This window comes from Clavelina lepadiformis, chromosome 7 (assembly GCF_947623445.1).
Source record: "Clavelina lepadiformis chromosome 7, kaClaLepa1.1, whole genome shotgun sequence".
Taxonomy (NCBI): Eukaryota; Metazoa; Chordata; class Ascidiacea; order Aplousobranchia; family Clavelinidae; genus Clavelina; species Clavelina lepadiformis.
In genome coordinates, this window is record NC_135246.1 from 18,482,306 (window position 1) to 18,502,013 (window position 19,708).

Sequence of the window (19,708 nt, forward strand, 5' to 3'; positions counted from 1 at the left end):
TCCTTGTCAACAAACAAAGGTGCGTAGACATATTGTTGCACCATTGAAAACATTTAAGAAGCCAGACGAGAGATTTTCGCATGTCCACGTTGACATTGTTGGACCACTTACTGTATCTAATGGCTATTCTTATCTGTTGACAGTGATTGATAGGTACACAAGATATCCAGTTGCAATTCCACTAAAAGACATTACTGCAAAGTCATGTGCCGACGCCTTTATATTGAATTGGGTAGCAAACTTTGGCGTCCCAAAGATCATAACTTCTGACAGAGGTCGACAGTTTACCTCTCAGCTGTGGCACGAAATGGCAAAGTTCATGGGCACTAAGTTGATACACACAACATCGCATCATCCGCAAAGCGATGGAATGCTAGAACGAGCTCACAGGACCCTCAAGACAGCCTTAAAAGCTTACTCATGTAACCACGATTGGTATTCTCATTTAGGTTGGGTCATGCTAGGCATTCGTGCAAGCGTAAAGGAGGACATTGAATGCGCCCCAAGTCAATTAGTTTTTGGTACTTCAATAAGGTTGCCCGGGGAATTTTTTGAAACACCGAGCTTGGACATAATCCCACAGTCAAAATATGTAGAACAGCTGACTCAATTCATGGCCACTTTAAGATATGTTCCACCACATGAACCATACCCAATCAAAACATTTGTTGATCCAGAACTCAAAACTTGTTCACATGTCTTTATTAGGCATGACGGTGTTCGCACAGGTATGCAGCGACCCTATAGCGGACCATATAGTGTAATTGACCGTCAAGAAAAATTTTTCACAATTGATTTGAATAGTAGAATCGATAATATCAGCATAAATCGCTTGAAAGCTGGACATATACCTGTACCAAATCCTGCTGAAAGTTTTTTGACAAACACAAGCAGTCAAAATAATTCATGCCACGATGATGAAAACTTAATTTTGCAATCTGACTTACCATTTTCTGTTGCAGAAGAGGAAATTGACTCACATCCTGTGTCACAAGACATAAACGCTGACGAAGAACCTGTTCCTCAGTACACCACGAGAACTGGACGTGTCATCACAAAGCCTGCACGTTTTCGATAGAATGCGTTCTTCAATCATCTCATTGTGTATTGTAAGCATTTTTGTTTTTTCCTGCATAAGCGGAACACGGCTGCATTTAAGGCTGTGTCATGATAATATCCATACTGGAGAATATTTGATTCCCAAACCTCATAAGTGTGTGAGACAGAATGCAACACTAATTCAGAAATGCGGAGTGTCGATCTATGATCCTGTTCCAAAGAGGAAAATCATACCCATATTCAAATGTTCAGTTATTTCTACGACTCTTAAAACTACTTATTTCTTTTTTGGGGCCAAAACGTGTGATGAAAAATCACTCATTAATCCTGCACCAAGCATAGAAGCTTGTGCAGATTGGGTCAGAACCAAACATGCCCCGGGCTATGGTCCGTTACTAAGCTCTAATGATTTTACATGGAGCACTCATAATTCTAATTCCGTCAAGTATGTCTGGCCACACGGCTACACACATACAGCTTATAACGCCATTCTGATTAAATCTACTGCACTTTATGATCATGCTACAGACCAGTTATCAAGTGCAATTGGAGCCATGACGAACTGCAAGCTTACTCAAGGTAGCTGCACACTGTCGACAAATACCTTTGTGTGGCAGGTTTCGAGGATAAAAGCCAAGTGTCCTTACAAACGTGTAGGTCAAAAGCACGAAGAACTTTTAATGCATTATAACAAGAACCACAAGCTCATTCGTCTGGAGATAAAGTCTCTAGGCATCAGCATTCATCAACGAAGTCGCTGTCCAAATCCCGTACAGAAGTGCTATGGGTCAGACACCATTTGTACACCAGGGGGTTTGATTTTAAGACCCTACAGCTGCAATGGTTTTGATGGCATAAAATTGGGCAAAATAGCAGCGGAAAATGATATACCTTTTCCTTCCTTTTCTTTCCATACCGCTGAAACATATTTTTTGAATGAAGTCAATGACATAACAAGCGATTCATTTCACTTTTTGACGTCTGATATCCATTTTCTTGAATGTCAAATACAAGAGTATCTGACAAATATGTATCTTTTAGTGGGACGATTGTTTCCAAGTGAAGTCCTAACACAACTTTTGGGTCGTCCTGCCACTGGCGTGGCATTAGGCGATTTACTGATTGAGGTAGCATGCCAAAATATCTCAGCTACTCTACTGCATAATTTGAAACATGGGGAGTTTTTTGCCTCTCGACCTCTCGTAGAATTTAGTGACAATAATGGGACGAAATATATTGGCCAGGTTGGCACGAATGATGTAGTTTATAAGGGAGTTAAGTATGTAGAAAAATATACTCCTGGCAAAATCATGACTTTTCTTATTAATGATGCTTATTATGTGTTTGATAATTATACACTCTCTATGCGCCATGAGAACGTCCAGAAACTTTTACCTGCTCTAATTACTGTACAAGCACCCTACTCTGAAATAGATTTTTCTAACTTTGTTCATTTGTTTCCTAGCAGTGGTAACGACTTTGACGACTTATCAGGTATTTTACAAGCTGTCAGTCGCGCACGTTTGATGCATGACCAATTATACCATTTTATTGGAAGTAGAACGAATCCAGAAAATACAGCAGATATGTTATATGTACAGAAAAATATTGATAACACCTTAACTAATGTGTTTTTACAGATGATTTCTAGCATAACATCGCCAATACTTAGTGGCTTTTGTTTTATTCTGTTGATTTTGAGCTATATTTGGAGCATTGTTTTCACTTTCTGGTTTTTCAAGTTAACCTTGCCTATGTTGGTTTCCGTTATTCGTCAGAAAATATATGCTTATCGTAATCATTCTGTCATAGTTCATGCTAGCCGATCTGACTTAAACAATGATAATCAAAATGTCTCTGAAGATAGTGACTCAGCAGAAAGTGACGCTCGTTAACAACTAACCTCTGACCTCTCATACATATCATAATTGGTTTGAATTGTGCACTAACCTTGCACAATGACTTCAAAGCATACATGTGAACGCCTTATTACTGATATATAACCAATATGAACTGTATTATACTTGTGTTTTAACATTTGTTGTGATTTGCTTTATGTTAACCGCATTATATGGATTTTGTTGTTATTACTTTGTGTTAATTATGGCTTATCGAGACTTTATTTCTATTTTGTTTCGAAATTGCTTTAAAATTTCATTTTAAAACAATTTCTAGGGGGGGGTTATGTGATAATATTGTGATTATAACCAAAACTAATATACAGATTATGTGAGATTTCAATTCTAATACTTAAGGGTCGCTTTAGCAAAGTGTAACACGACCCGCAATCACTTCCTGTACCATTGTTGTGACGTAATATTTTCGCCTTTTTCGTATGCGTTCAGCTTATCAAAAATAAGTTTGTTAGCGTATGGCTTTACGAATTAACTAGTCTGGGAATAATCAGCAATCAGCAATTTAATGCAGTTGAATATAGCTAAGCCAAAATGCTATTACATTGACTGTTGAATAAAATACTGTTGATGTGCCAATGTTCTGTCAATTTGTAATCGTACAACGAAGAATCAATATAACCAGTTTATACAATCAACAATTTGTGCAAACTATTGAACAGTACAATTTAAGACAAGCTCAGTGTCAGGTCAGACAACTCTGCTTGTCGGCTTTACAGGACAATCAGCTTTTAGCTGAACAAACGAGTCTAGGATTGATTAAGCAAACAACGGCCTTGAGACTCATTATATCGAGGACAATAAACATTCAGACAATCAAAGATTGTATTGGAGTGACTGGTAAAGTCAAGTTCAACAACAATAACCAATCATTCCATTACAGCCTTTTTCAATGCGATGTGTGTTTGAAGTCTTTTTCACAAAAGAGCACATTGAAAAGTCATATGAGAGTCCACACTGGAGAGCGCCCTTATCAATGCGATGTTTGCTGCAAATCATTTTCGCGAAACAGCCATTTACAGCGTCATATGATAGTCCACACTGGATAGCGCCCTTATCAATGCGATGTTTGCTGCAAATCATTTTCAAAAAACAGCATTTTGAAAATTCATATGAGAGTCCATATTGGAGAGCGCTCTTAATGAACTGTTTGGTTTAAGTTTTAATCAAATCTATTGTATATGTAGATGTGACAATGTTTTGATATTTGTTTACATTCAAAGCTGTAGTAATTTTGGCAATAATACTGCTACCAAATAAAGCTACGTTGGTGATTTGTTATTTATGTCAATGATTTATATGTTTTGCACTATAAATATCTTGTTTCATTTTCAAAATTCATGTTACGACATATGAACCCTCATAGCATGTTCATTTTGTTTTGATTGTTGCTGATTGCAATGTATTTGAATTGATATACTTATTTTTCCAGTTTCTTTTTATTTCTGTATTCACATCAAATGCAGATTTTTCCTTTTTACATTCCTTTTCTTAGCATTTGACTTACTATTGCAAGTTAACTAGGTTTGTTTGTTGGTTGGTTGACGATGTATTAAAAGCAATCAGTGATCTGATATCACTAGAAATTTTCAGTTATCTTGTTTTTTTGGTCTGTTATGAACGTAGAGGTTGAAATGATGAATTTTAACTTTAACGAACATTTTAAACAACTTTTTGAGATTTGTTTACATATAGAGTTATTGTAATGTTAGCATTAACACAGGTTAAACATTGCAATGCAAGCACATGTTGTTCTCAATTTGCTTTGAGTTTTGTTGATATCTCCGTCCTTGAATACTTGTAATAATCTATACTGTTTTGCGTATTCATTTTCATTTTCCAGCAAACAAGTTACAGATATACACAATGTCATATACAATCTTCATGTCATTCGTGTGATATCCGTCAAACGCTACATTAAATATCATTGTTTCTTTAGCTCACATTTTTATACTTTGCAATGGAGTGTCATCATAGTGGTAACCATGTCAAGATTATTTTGAAAACAATCAGTCATATGATTTTACAATCTGAATTAAAATCAATGCGACAAGATGAGAAGTTGGAATTTGAGAAAATTCAAGAAAATATGAAAGATGTGTAATCAAAACTTCTTTCAGAAATAAAGAAATCCAAACCCACGAACAGTTCAATGCCAAATGAGGAAATATTGCAACCATAAGATGAAAATTCTGACGTTGACATTTGTATTAAGGAAGGTCATTCGTAGATTGCATTTGTTTCTCCTCACATTGAAGCTATCAAAGAAGAGTCGATGGGAGATTGAGAGGTATCTCGAGTTGAGTCTGACGACAAGATTATTGCAGTGTTAAATAATATTTTCACTCAGTCAGAGAATGAAGCAAATTTCACACATTTGCACAAACTTGTTGATCCTTAAAACTTGAATGAAACAAACTCACTCCCAAAATATAATATGTCAGCAAAGGAATTTCCTGATGAATGCACATTGAATGGTAAAAAGTTTAAAAGCAAGGTTAAGCATTCCATGACATTTGTTAAAGATGACCGGAAGCATTTCTGTTGCTCAGTGTCTGATAAATCTATCAAAAAAAAAGCAAACCTGCAAACTGATTTAAGAACTCCCATGGACTTATCTCCAAATCAATGCAAGATTTGCATCAAATCATTTCCCTAAAACAGCGATTTTCAGCATCATATGAGAGTTTATGACATGTTTTTGGTATTTTATTACATGCATTTGTTTGTTTCAAATTCTTTTTACAAAACAACAATTTGCAAACTCATAGAGCAGTCCAACTTGGAGAGCACCATTAATAATGAAATGTTTGGTTTAAGTTTTAATCAGATCTATTATTAATGTAGATGTGGCAATGTTTTGGTATTTGTTTACATTCAGATTTGATGTACAGTAACGTTACCATTGAAACTTCTACCACATAAAACTGGTTTGGTGATTTATTATTGATGGCAATGATTGTTATGTTTTTCACCGCAAACATCTTGTTTAATTTTTTTGCTGATTGCAATGTATTTGAATTGATGTATTCATTTTTCCAGTTTTTTTTCTATTTCTATATTCACATCAAATGCAATTTTTTGCTATTTACATTCATTTTCTTAGCAAATAGGTTATAAGTATAAACCGTGTCATATAACACTATGGAGTGTCAACCAGGTTGTAGACTGGTTGATGTTGTATGAAAACCAATCAGTGATGAGCTTTCACAACAATTAGAACATACAAAACAAACTATTAAGATTAAAGAAGATTTAAACGGCGTCGTCTTTTAATTACGAAAATAACTTGTTTTCTAATGTAAACAACTAATGTATTTCGCATTAATATGAAAAGAAATCCCAAGTTGTTTGTTGGAGTCAGATTGAAATGGAACAAAAAATAGTGTTTATACTTTACCGTCAAGATTGGCATATCCTAGTCAAATGTTGCTGGTGATCCCAATGATGATCGAAAAGCCGCATCAGAGGCAGAATCTTTACCCATGCCCTTGACTTTTATCTGTAATATGCAGTAAAACCAGTACGTCAACTCGTCATGTAGATTGCTTAGAGCCTTAGACAGTTGGATTAAAAAGTTCCCCTAGTAAGGGATCACTTCACAAAAAAAGACAATTTTGAGCGGCAACCCGGCGATTGTGAAGATGTTGAACTGAATGCGTCATATACTCAAATTAAAAAAACTAAGAAATTTTGCGGTCTACTGCGCATGTGATGTCGATGCAGACTAGTTTATCATTGGTTTGACAACAGCTGGTTGCAGAACTAGGCTAATTTATAAATTTGGTGTGGGTTTGAATTTGATCAATTCCATGTTTGCTGTAAATCATTTTCGCAAAATCGCCAATTGCAAGGTCATGTGAAAGTCCACACAGGTTAGCGCCCTTAATAAAATGTTTTGTTTAGGTCAGGGGCGGGCAACATATGGCCCGAGGGCCGGATCAGGCTTGCATACAGTTTCCGGTCTTACATGATAATGTGGCCTCCGGCCATGTTCTGCCGTAATCCCTATATTGCGCCTCTGAAAAAGTCCAAGTTTGCCAACCTGAGAAAGATGGCCATGATTCTACTTTGTTCTGTTCGGGTCTACATAGATTTGTGAGCAAACATTTTCGACCATAAAAAGTAATAAGACAAAGCTGCGTTCCATTCTATTCAGGAATCTGGCCTGCCGCTACCTCATTTTCTCATATCAGGCTCGCTTACCGAAGAAGTTGCCCGCCCCTGGTTTAGGTGTTAGTCAGATCTAATATAAATGTAGATGTGGCAATGTTTTGGTTTTTCTTTGCATTTAGAGTTACAGTAATGTTAGCGTTAATATTTCCTCCACATAAAGCTAGTTTGGTTATTTATTATTTATGCCAATGATTGTTATGTATTGCAGTATAAAAGTTTTGTTTCTTTTATAAATACTTGCAAATGAACCATTTTTAGATGTGTTTGTCATTTTGTCTTGATTTTCGTTGATTGCAATGTCTTTGGATTAATGTAATAATATTTTCTGTTTCTACATGTTTCTATATTCACATCATATGCAGTTTCCTGCTATTCACATTCATCTTTTTAGCAAATAGGTCATAAGTATAAGTATATAACTTTCATTACTCGGTAATTATGTGATTTAGCTTTTTTGTTGGTCGAGTCATTTGACTAGGCTATTTTATTTTGTGAGATCAATTTTGCTGTTTACTTTGTAGTAACCATACCTACCTTTGTATTTGTAACTTTTAGGTAGTGAGTGCAGAAATATTGGCTTTATTTTTTATTAAGCGGACAATAGGTCTAACATTAATAAGCAGAAATTTGTTGTACTATACATATGTGGCAATTCTGAGCTTTTTCTTCTCTGTTACAATGATGTTGTCTTGCGGACTACCTTTGTATTTGTAGCTTTTAGGTAGTGAGTGCAACAAAATTGGCTTTATTTTCGTTAACCAGACAATATTAATATTAATAAACAGAAAGTTGTTGGACTAAACAAATGTGACAATTCTGTGCTCTTTTCCATCTGTTACAAGGAAGTTGAATTTTTTCAGTTGTGGTAACCCTATTCTAGAACATGTTTATCTCATTTTGCTTTGAGTTTTGTTGAATGCAACGTACAGTCGAATCCGCTTAGTTCGGACACCGGATAACCCGGACAACCCCTTTATTCGGCTAAAATGCTCGGGAACGGAACAAAAGTAAAACGTAAAAAACTCCTGTCAATTCGGACAATTCTCCGCTTAATTCCGACACAGGTTAGCAATTCCATCGTTAGGTTATGACACAATAAACAGTACTTCGTTCGTTTTAAGATAAGATTCAATTGCATTATGAGTGATTATGGTGAAACAATGACAATCGATGCAGTAACATTCGACAATGAACTCATATAACGCCGTGCCAGCTTCATAGTCGCTTTTACTTCGGTACAGTTGCGTCCATCTTGTAGGACAAAATTGTACAGAAAAGTTTAGCACAAAAAGTCAAATTGCTCACAAAAGTAAACGAAGTTGTTTTATGCGATCAGTGCCAGTTACTGCAGTATAGCGCAGCTGCAATTTATTTATTACGCAACATAACAGTATTTTAAATGCGTTTTTTGCCTTTATGCATGACCATGAAACTAACGATTGATTTTCCGCTTAATTCGGACAAAGCCCTTTCTCCGCTAAATTCGGCCAAAAGTGAGCGGAATCAAAGTTTTCGAATTAAGTGGAGTCAACTGTAATTGAATGCTTCTGTAAATTTTAAAAGGTTCTTTATGTTGCCAACAATTTAACAGATTTCCATGTTCATTTTCTTTACCCCGAAAATAGGTTACAAATATAAACATTGTCATGTATAATCATGGAATGTCTTTCATGTGGTATCCATTCAATGATACATCAAACATCAAATTATGTTTTGTTTTAGCAAGCAACTTTGTATTTTATTATGGAGTGTCATCCAAGTGATAAACATGTGGAGATTATTTTAAAAGAATCAGTGGTAAGATTATATGATTTTGCAAGAATGAGAAGCTATGCGACAAGAAGTGAATCAACTTCACTATGTGAAGTCCCGACTAAGACAGATGCAACATTTACTCTTATGTCAAGCAATGTTTTCTCTCAGTCAGAAATTGAAGAAAAACCAGTATTTGATGGCGAGGTTGTTGTTCCTGAAAACCTAAATAAAAGAAATTTACAGGAGAAATACAAGAAATTGGCTACGAAGTTTCCTGATAAAAACATCACAAATCGTGAGAGCAATACTAGAGAGGTTAAATTTTCATGAACTGTTGGAAATGACAAAATAAAAGATTTCTGTTGCGCCGTTTGTGATAAATCTTTTACACAAAAAACCAAAATGAAAATTCACTTAAAGACTCACAAGAGTAAACGATTGTATGAATGTCGAGTTTGTTGCAAATCATTTTCACGAAACAGCACTTTGAAGCAACATATGAAAGTCCACACTAGAGAGCGCCCTTATCAATGCGATGTTTGTTTGAAATCATTTTCGGAGAATGGAAGTTTACAGCGTCATATGAAAGCCCACACTGGAGAGCGCCCTTATCAATGCAATGTTTGCTGCAAATCATTTTCTCAAAACAGCAATTTGCAGCATCATTTGAGAGTCCACACTGGAGAGCGCCCTTATCAATGTGATGTTTGTTTGAAATCATTTTCGGAGAATGGAAATTTACAGCGTCATATGAAAGCACACACTGGAGAGCGCCCTTATCAATGCAATGTTTGCTGCAAATCATTTTCTCGAAACAGCTATTTGGAACATCATTTGATAGTCCACACTGAAGAACGACCTTATCAATGCGATGTTTGCTGCAAATCATTTTCACAAAACAGCCATTTGCAACATCATTTAAGAGTCCACACTGGAGCGCGCCCTTATCAATGCCATGTTTGTATGAAATCGTTTTCACAAAACAGCCATTTGCAACATCATATGAGAGTCCACATTGGAGTCCGCCCTTATCAATGCCATGTTTGCTGCAAATCATTTTCGGAAAACAGCCATTTGCAACATCATTTGAGAGTCCACACTGGAGAGCGCCCTTATCAATGCGATGTTTGTTTGAAATCATTTTTACAAAACAGCCATTTGCAACATCATTTGAGAGTCCACACTGGAGTGCGCCCTTGTCAGTGTGATGTTTGTTTGAAATCATTTTCACAAAACAGCATTTTGAAAACTCATATGAAAGTCCACACTGGAGAACGCCCTTATCAATGCGATGTTTGTTTCAAAACATTTTCACAAAACATTACTTTGAAAACTCATATGAAAGTCCATACTTGATAGCGTACTTATTAATGCGATGTATGCTGAAATTCATTTTTACAAAATGGCCATTTGCAAAGTCATGAGAAAATCTCTACTGTAGAGCGTTTTTAATGAAATGTCTGGTTTAGGTATTAATCAGATCTATAATTATAAATGTAGATGTGGCATTGTTTTGTTATTTCTTTGCATTTAGAGTAACAGTAATGTTAGCGTTAAAATTTGTTCCTTTTTCAAAATTTGCAAAAGTTACATTACAATAAATAAACCATTTTTGGATGTTTGTTTCTTTTTATCTTGATTTTCGCTGATTGCAATATCTTTGGATTGATGTAATATTTTTCCTGGTTTCTACATGTTTCTATGTTCACATCATGTGCAGTTTCCTGCTATTCACATTCATTTTCTTTGCAAATAGGCCACAAGTATAAACCGCAATGTATTCAACTATGGAGTGTCAACCAGGTTGTAGACTGGTTGACGTTGTCGTAAAAGCAATCAGTGATCTGATTTCACAAGAACTTTGCTTTTGACTTTATGTGAAATATTCAGTTAATGTGTTTTCTTGATTTGTTATAAACGTAGAGGTTGCAATGATGAATTTTAAATTTTACGAAACTTTTAAACATGTTTTTGAGTGTTGTTTACATACAAAGTTATTGCGATATTAGCATTAACAAATAAGCAATGCTTGTTTGCTTCACATAGCAATGCAAGCACATTTTGTTCTCAATTTCATTTGAGTTTAGTTGATTTCTCCATCCTTGAATACTTGTAATAATTTATACCGATTTGCGTGTTCATTTTCATTTCACACAAATAAGTTACAGATATAAACAATGTCATATATAATCATCATGTCATTAATGTGATATCCATCAAACGCTACATTAAATATCATTGTTTTTTTAGCTCACATTTTTATACTTTACTATGGAGTGTTATCCAAGTGGTAAGCATGTCAAGATTATTTTGAAAACAATCAGTGATGCGACAATATGTGAAGTTGGAATTTGACAAAATGCAAGAAAACATGGAAGACGTGTGTTTAAAACTTCTTGCAGAAATAAAGAAATCCAAAACCACAAACAATTCAATGCGAAATGAGGAAATATTGCAATCATAAGATGAAAAGTCTGACGTTGACATTTGTATTAAGGAAGTTCATTCGGAGATTGCATTTGTTTCTCCTCATATTGGAGCTATCAATGGGATATAGGCAGGGTTGCCATCAGTCTCAACTCAAAAATAAGGACGACTAGAAAATTAACGAGGAATACCACCTTAAACAGTGTACAACAAGAGAAAGCAACCAATGTTCCTAAAAAAAAAAAAAAAAAAAAAAAAAACAAGACACTATCTGCATGTTCATAATTTTGGTATCTCTTTGGTACAAAATGGTATCGTAAAGGTGACAAAATGCCCAAAATAAGGACAAAAGTGCCCACCTCCGCCCTAAAAATAAGGACGTAAATGAAAATAAGGACATTTCTTAGAAATAAGGACAAACATATTTTCTAAGACACGGACCTTTAAAATAAGGACAAATCTTATAAATAAGGACGGTATGGCAACCCTGGATATAGGGAAGTATCTCGAGTTGAGTCTGATGACAAAATTAGTCCCATGTTAAATAATATTTTCACTCGTCAGAGAATGAAGCAAGAGAATTCCACACATTTGGACAAACTTGTTGATTCTGAAAACTTGAATGAAACAAACTCACTCCCAAAATATGTCAGCAAAGGAATTTCCAGATGAATGCACATCAAATGGTAAAAACTTTAAAAGCAAGGTTAAGCATTCCATGACAATTGTTAAAGATGACCGAAAGCATTTCTGCTGCTTAGTTTCTGATAAATCTATCAAAAAAAAAGCAAACCTGCAAACTGATTTAAAAACTCACATGTACCTACCTCCAAATCAATGCAAGATTTGCTGCAAATCATTTCCCTAAAACAGTGAATTGCAGCATCATATGAGAGTTTATGACATGTTTTTGGTATTTGTTTACATGCACTAGTTTGTTTTAAATTCTTTTTACAAAACAGCAGTTTGCAAACTCATACGGCAGTCCAACTTGGATAGCACGATTAGTAATGAAATGTTTGGTTCAAGTTTTAATCAGATCTATTATGAATGTAGATGTGGCAATTATTTGGTATTTGTTTACATTCAGAGTTACAGTAACGTTAACAATTAAACTTCTACCACATAAAACTGGTTTGGTGATTTGTTAATCATGCCAATGAATGTTATGTTTTTCACCGTAAACATCTTGTTTAATTTTCAAACATTTGCAAAAGTCCTGTTCCGAAGTATGAACCGTTTTAGGATATTCGGTTTATTTTGTTTTTCGATTTTCCCTGATTGCAATGTATTTGAATTGATGTATTCAATTTTCAGTTTCTTTTTATTTCTATATTCACATCAAATGCAAGTTTTTTTAGCTATTTTCATTCAATTTCTTAGCAAATAGGTTATAAGTATAAATCGCACCATATTTAACTATGGAGTATCAACCAGGTTGCAGACTGGTTGATGTTGTATGAAAACCAATCAGTGATCTGATTTCACAAGAATTAGAGCACACAAGATTAGGTGCGAAGATTGAATGAGGAAACAGAGAAAACGAAAAAAAAACGCCACTTGAAGAAACATTGACATCAGAGACAGAATTTGACATTGACACTTGTATTCAGGAAGTTCATTCAAAGAAGATATGATTTATTCTTTGGCCTTAAGCTAGAAATGAAAGAAACCGATGTTTCAGGATTGGAAAGCTGGGTATTTTTGACGATTTGGAGATATCAAAATACAATTACAACCATTTTAGAGAATATTGTACCTCGGTCAGAGATTAAACAAGTGCCACATCTGAGGACACTGTGTTTGACTCTGACAACTTAATTGTAAAGATGTGATGTCATGTGAGGAATATAACTTATTGGTTAAGGAATTGTCAGAGAATCGAGATTTAAGCATACTACCAGAAAGGTTGAGCGTCAATTGTTGGCTTCTGACTGTTTGTAATGAATCGTTTACACAATAATCAAACTCACTTGAAGACTGACACGGACAGGCGGTCGTGTTATTGATGAGTGTGCACCGTGTGTTCCTAAATATTTTCATTAAACTGCCTTTTGTTTCATCATCGTAAGATTCCACATTGGATAAAACCAAACAATTGTTCTCGTTGTGGAAAGATAGAAATCACATTTTTGGGGGCTTATGGAAATTTGTAGCACTGCACGACCAAACTTGTATCAATTCTGTACTAAACTATTTAAGTGAAGTTGCTTAGTTGAAAATTTTTCTTGTGTCATTCATCCCGATAAAGTATTTTTATAAATCCCTTTCAGCTGTTCCATTTTTTTCATCTGCTGTAAAATTTTCATACAGTGTAAAGATGAAGTGTCAATGTGTCATCCAGGTTGTGATGATTTTATAAAATTGCTTGCAAATCGAATGCCGCATAGAATAGACTTGTTTACGGAAATCGGCAAAGCAAAGCATTGCGTTACGTGTCGCCTATGCATGATTTCCTGTGTCTCGTTATAATTCGTAACGTGAGTTATTTTTTCATGTATAGCTATTCATTGCGTCACAGTCTACGAAGTTAACCCTAGAAAGCGGTCGACTTTGTTATGTAGCTGTCCCAATGTCTTATTTAATGTAATCGCTTAAACAAGAAACAATATAACCAGTTTATACAGTTGTCATGGTATACAATTGATTCTAAGATTAAGAGAAGCGAAACAACGACCTGAGACTCATTTATCATCGAAGACAACAAATCAACAGACAGACTTTGTAATTGAAGTGGTCGTCCTTACAGGCTAAGGAACGATAAACCACCATTTCATTACAAGGTTATTGTTATTATTTTTGTTATATTGTTTGTTATTTTTTGGCGATAGCTGGTTGCAGGTCGAGGCTAAGTTGCAAATTTTGTGTGGGTTTAGATCAGTGGTTCCCAACCTTTTTTGGTGTCGGGGCCGAATTGCAAACTTTTGAGTAGCCTACGTATGGAGCCGCATGAAAACACTCAAGTAAATATAACGAAAATTTTAAAGCATGAAATCATGTACCAACGAATAGCAACACTAACAAGAAAAATAACACAGATCAATTTAACGTCCAACTTGGCATTGGCTTTGAACTTTAACAACTTTGTCAAAGCGAGGCGCAATTGTGGTTAAGGATTCAGGAAGCGGTTTATGAATCACCATAAGTAGACGATGGGCCATTCACAACAAAATAAAGTAGGCTACAATGTGTAACTGTAAGATTTAAAATGAAAAATATGTAAACAATTTTGACCTAACGCTATAAATGTTGAACAATTTTTGACATTTTTGAAAAGTCAAAAAATAATTGCCCTAATTAATATAAATAGATTTTTTTTGTGGGTCAATGAGAGCCGCAAGAAAGCTACCTTGGAGCCGCTTGCGGCTCTAAGAGCCGCGGTTGGGAACCACTGGTTTAGATTTTTGATACTTTGGAGTAGTTGTGTAGCGGCCGTTGGATGTTTTGTTTGTTTTGTCGCTGGCTGTCACCCTCACAATGCTCCCAGCACATGTTGATTTAAGCACTACTAGTTCGTTTTACCGACCCATTCCGTTTTGCACTGCCTGTTTTGCCTGAGCGCAGGACATGAGTTTTAGTAAAGGTTAAACGCAGAACCTCGTGTTAATTTTATTTTGATATATGAGCGAAGGAGACAGGAGAACAAAAACAGCAACCTTCTGAGACAAGGAGTCAGGAGTGAACAACGCAACAACTCAGAACGCGACAACACCAGCACGACCTTGGCCATAGTTGTCCTTAAATTTTAAGCTCAAAACTTGCTGTAAAGTTTAGGTGGTTGTTATAAAAATTTGCAAAGCATAGCGTCAGTGATGCTTTGAATTGCGTGCCGATGACTTTTTGTTTTCTGTTTTAAGTCGTGCCTGCCTATTCTGCGTGATTTATGCACAGCTGTTCAAAGCATTTTTCTACTAAGATCATCGCTGCAAACTGGACGTCTTTAGGCTGTTGCTTTTCCAATGCTTTGTATAAATGTAATTGTTCAAATAAACTTCAATAAAATCAGTATGTAGTCATATAGGCCTTCAGTTGTTACTGCTCTGTAACTATTGTTGAATTCAATTTGAAGAAGTTCAGTGTTAACATAGACAACTTTATTGTCATCTTTACAAGCCAACAAGGACTTTGATCATATATTAAATTATAGCATCGGAAAAAGAAAAAGGTTGATCATTGCTATGTTTGAAACTTCGGCTACGTTACCAGCATTGTCAGAAGCGCGGAGAGCAAAGGCTACTCTAAGATCCATAAGTAGATTAAAAAGTTTGTTAATCATGTTTAGGTTCAGTTAAGACTTACATGAGAACATCTCGGTCTTATGGGATATCGTTGAGATCAACCACAAAAGTTTCCGCACTTTTAGCAACACTCGGAGTCAATAAACAGCCCGATACGACATTTGCGGTTGATATTGGAATTTCGCTGGAAAATGAGAAGGAAAGAGCGCTGGGCTGATCGTAGGTGTAGCCAATTTCGTAGAAGTTGGCTGCATTGTTAATGTTAATTAAACGCAATAACGTCTTCCAATGCCTCTTAAAACGTTTAGAAACGATTTTTAAAACTTTATCGTAAAACAACTTTATCTGTATATGTCTTATCAGTGTGTACAGTTTATGTCGCCCGTAGGCCTACACAACTTGCATACACTGCGTTGTGTTTAAAACTATATGTTGGTAATTATTAAGGTATCATTGCACTGTGGGGATCATGATAGAATTGGCAATTAGTTATATAAATTGGCATTTTGCATAAGTTTTTGCATTTTCTCCAGTTAGATAAAATTGAATATTTAGACAGCTGTGTTACACTTGGTAAATTCTGTTATTCAAACAAATTGTATTTCTAACTGACATATTGGACGCAGATATAAGGATTTCAAGTAGCATTGTTTTCACGGCGTAAAGTTTGAGTGTACTTGAAAACGTTCAGATAACGTGTAATATATGCGACACGTGGTTTTATGGTAGCAGGTATTGTTTTCTAGTATCTTTAATCAATCGTAGTTTCAAACCAACATGTAGCGTAGTTAAGTGTGTCAAGTGGTTTTCTGTATTTGAATTCTTTGTGAGAAAAAGGCTTAAATTGGAATTGTTCACGTGACTTATGGGCTGATGGGCAAAAAGCTGATTGGTCAATACTTTAGCATAAAAAGGAATGTTTGGTTTAAATTGCTCTCTTTCAAAACGGACTCTTACAAATTCTCTCTTCGTTCTGCGTTATTCCTTCTCTTGAAGTTCTGCAGAAGTATGTCAGATTAGGATCGAGAGACAAACTGCTTTCAACGGTCTGTTAGCGAGAAAATTGCGGCAGACATTTCAAAAATTCTCGAAGTATCCGGTTGAAAGAATTCTCGCTAACGAACAATGGCTGTATCGCTGCTGGCGTTATGGATTGTGGCTGATGACAACGCTGGTCAACGCCGGAAAGCAACACAGACAAGCGGCCAGCATCGCTCAAAAGAAAAATGGAAGAACAATCATCAAGAAGAACGAAGTTATCAATCTGTGTGGACATCTCTACAAAACTTTGGTTCTGCTCCCGATTAATTCTTAACCGGTAAAGTACATTACTCATTTCTGAATAAATCGTAGCTTGCTATTGGTGTTATTAGATATTAGCTAGCGCACATATGTCATGATTATTAATAACAAAAATAGTAAAATACGTTTCTTTAGCTGATTCTACCTGATAAATTTATGTCCCCAAGGACAACGCGCATATAAATTCATACTGTAGTAGTATAGTTATATCTTATATTTGTTCTGCGTAATCCACGCATCATATAATACAAAACGAGAACTTAAAGTTGAACAAAGTTAATGTATTCCTTATCCCCCTATCGACTTCTATCTTTACTTATTTCCCATATCATGTTTTGTGGTAGATGATATTTATTTTATTTTATTTGCATGGACACAGGCTAACTAAGCCAAATACTTATCAACGGTCACTTTCACCCATTGTCTACCTACAAAGCATTCTTTTAATCTTTTCTTACGCTAAGCACTTTTAGCTACGTTTTATATTAACCCACCTTTATTGCTTTCATAAATGACTTACATTAAGTACAAGCGTTAACCAACGCCGTACGATTATTTTGCCTTGTTTGTCAGAATATACCAGGTTGCAAACTGCCAGCCTGTATAAGTCAGAATCTGTTGATTTGTGACTATCCCGATATAACTTCGATTCACAAATGGGTACCGCATAAACTTGCATCAACAAATGCAAGGAGAAAACGAGTTGGGGCGAATCGCGATATTAAGCTTATTACTCAGACTGATCGAACTTTTATTTTCTTCTCCTGCATTATGCAAATCCTCTTACCCTTACCCACCCTTATACTTACATTATCTTGCTATAAAAATTTGGCAAACCAAACGCGTTGTCCGATATCATTTCATTCAAACTATTTGTGTTAGGTTTTGTGTGCAATTACAATTACCATACTTTTATATTACTTCGGTTGTGGTAAAAACGTATAAAACAATAATATCAAAATATTTAAAAACCCTTCTATACAACATAGTATTAGCGAAGAATATTTACTGCTATTTTTTCTATTGCATGTATCAATTCGTGTGACCTGTGATGACTGCACAAATCTGACTGGAGAAAACAAACAAATGCTCCATTCTCAAGGATTGCAAGATGCCAAAACCAACATTCCTACCTCGAAGCTTTTATGAGTGGGGGGAATTATTGTGGGGATCATGATAGAATTGGCAATTAGTTATATAAATTGGCATTTTGCATAAGTTTTTGCATTTTCTCCAGTTAGATAAAATTGAATATTTAGACAGCTGTGTTACACTTGGTAAATTCTGTTATTCAAACAAATTGTATTTCTAACTGACATATTGGACGCAGATATAAGCATTTCAAGTAGCATTGTTTTCACGGCGTAAAGTTTGAGTGTACTTGAAAACGTTCAGATAACGTGTAATATATGCGACACGTGGTTTTATGGTAGCAGGTATTGTTTTCTAGTATCTTTAATCAATCGTAGTTTCAAACCAACATGTAGCGTAGTTAAGTGTGTCAAGTGGTTTTCTGTATTTGAATTCTTTGTGAGAAAAAGGCTTAAATTGGAATTGTTCACGTGACTTATGGGCTGATGGGCAAAAAGCTGATTGGTCAATACTTTAGTATAAAAAGGAATGTTTGGTTTAAATTGCTCTCTTACAAAACGGATATTGGAAATTCTCTCTTCTCTTACTCTGAGAAATTCTGCTTTCGGAATTATTCCTGTAAATTGAAGTAATTGCTAAGATATTGGGAATTGAAATCATGGTGTAAATATTCTAATTCGGACAAATTATTCGGACAATATAACGATTTGAACTTACGAAGTTGGTGTTGATTTAAGAAGCAGAATAGAGACAGTAAACGCAACGGAGTCAAAGACAATCATTAGCGGAGTCAACAGTCAGACTTGGCTTAGGCCAGTCTAGAAACCAATCCACCACCCCAATTCCCATAGCACAATCATACGCGGTGAGTAGTTCAAATACATTTTCATTGATATAGGCCACTAAATTTACCGAACATTTGACTCGAGTTATTCAGAGCTGCCAATGAGAATCTCATGGAATGAGGCAATGGATATTTTACTTCCCACGGTTAGTATATTTTCAGGTATAACAATATATTTAGCTTGAAACTTTTGTTATTTTTCACTTGTTTTTTCACAACATTTGGAAATATTTTATATTATTCCCTGGTAACAAACACAACGTAAATGTTGCGTCACAAAGTAAAAATAATCTGAACTTTACATCGTATTAGCATCATATGAAACCAAGATACTAGACATGAAATATAGGCCTATAATGATAATGCATTTCGAATTTATATGAAAAGAAATCTCAAGTTGTTAGTTGGAGTCAGATTGAAATGGAACAAAACGTAGTGTTTGTACATTACCGTCAAGGTTGTCATATCCTAGTCAAATGTTGTCGGTGATCCCAATGATGATCGAAAAGCCACATCAGAGGCAGAATCTTTACCCATGCCCTTGACTTTTATCTGTAATATGCAGTAAAACCAGTACGTCATATCATCATGTAGATTGATAAGTCAGTTGGATTAAAAATTTTCCTCCCAAAAGGAAGACAATTTTGAGCCGGCAACACGGCGATTGTGAAGCTGTTGCACTGATTGCGTCATATTGAAAAAATGGAAGAAAGTTTCCGGTCCAATACGCATGTGACGTCGATATGGACTTTTTGTTATTGTTTTGGTGATAGCTGGTTGCAGGACTAGACTAAATTGTAAATTTGGTGTGGGTTTGAATTTTTGGTATTTTGGAGTATTTATCTTAAAGTTTCCAGCTCAAAACTTGATGTAAAGTATAGGTGGTTGTTATCGAAATTTGA

At 35.4% G+C, this 19,708-nt stretch overlaps 1 protein-coding gene across 1 annotated transcript; it reads left to right on the forward strand.

The window, feature by feature from the left end:
- The first annotated feature begins 8,288 nt into the window (after positions 1-8,288).
- Positions 8,289-10,261, forward strand: LOC143465702 (uncharacterized). The gene has a single exon (XM_076964133.1). It carries the CDS (start codon positions 9,306-9,308, stop codon positions 10,257-10,259), a length of 954 nt encoding a protein of 317 aa, XP_076820248.1. The 5' UTR covers positions 8,289-9,305; the 3' UTR covers positions 10,260-10,261.
- Positions 10,262-19,708: the final 9,447 nt, after the last annotated feature.

Excerpts from the sequence above, each read along its gene's own strand:
- LOC143465702 (XM_076964133.1), top strand. The coding sequence starts at position 9,306 with ATGAAAATTCACTTAAAGACTCACAAGAGTAAACGATTGTATGAATGT.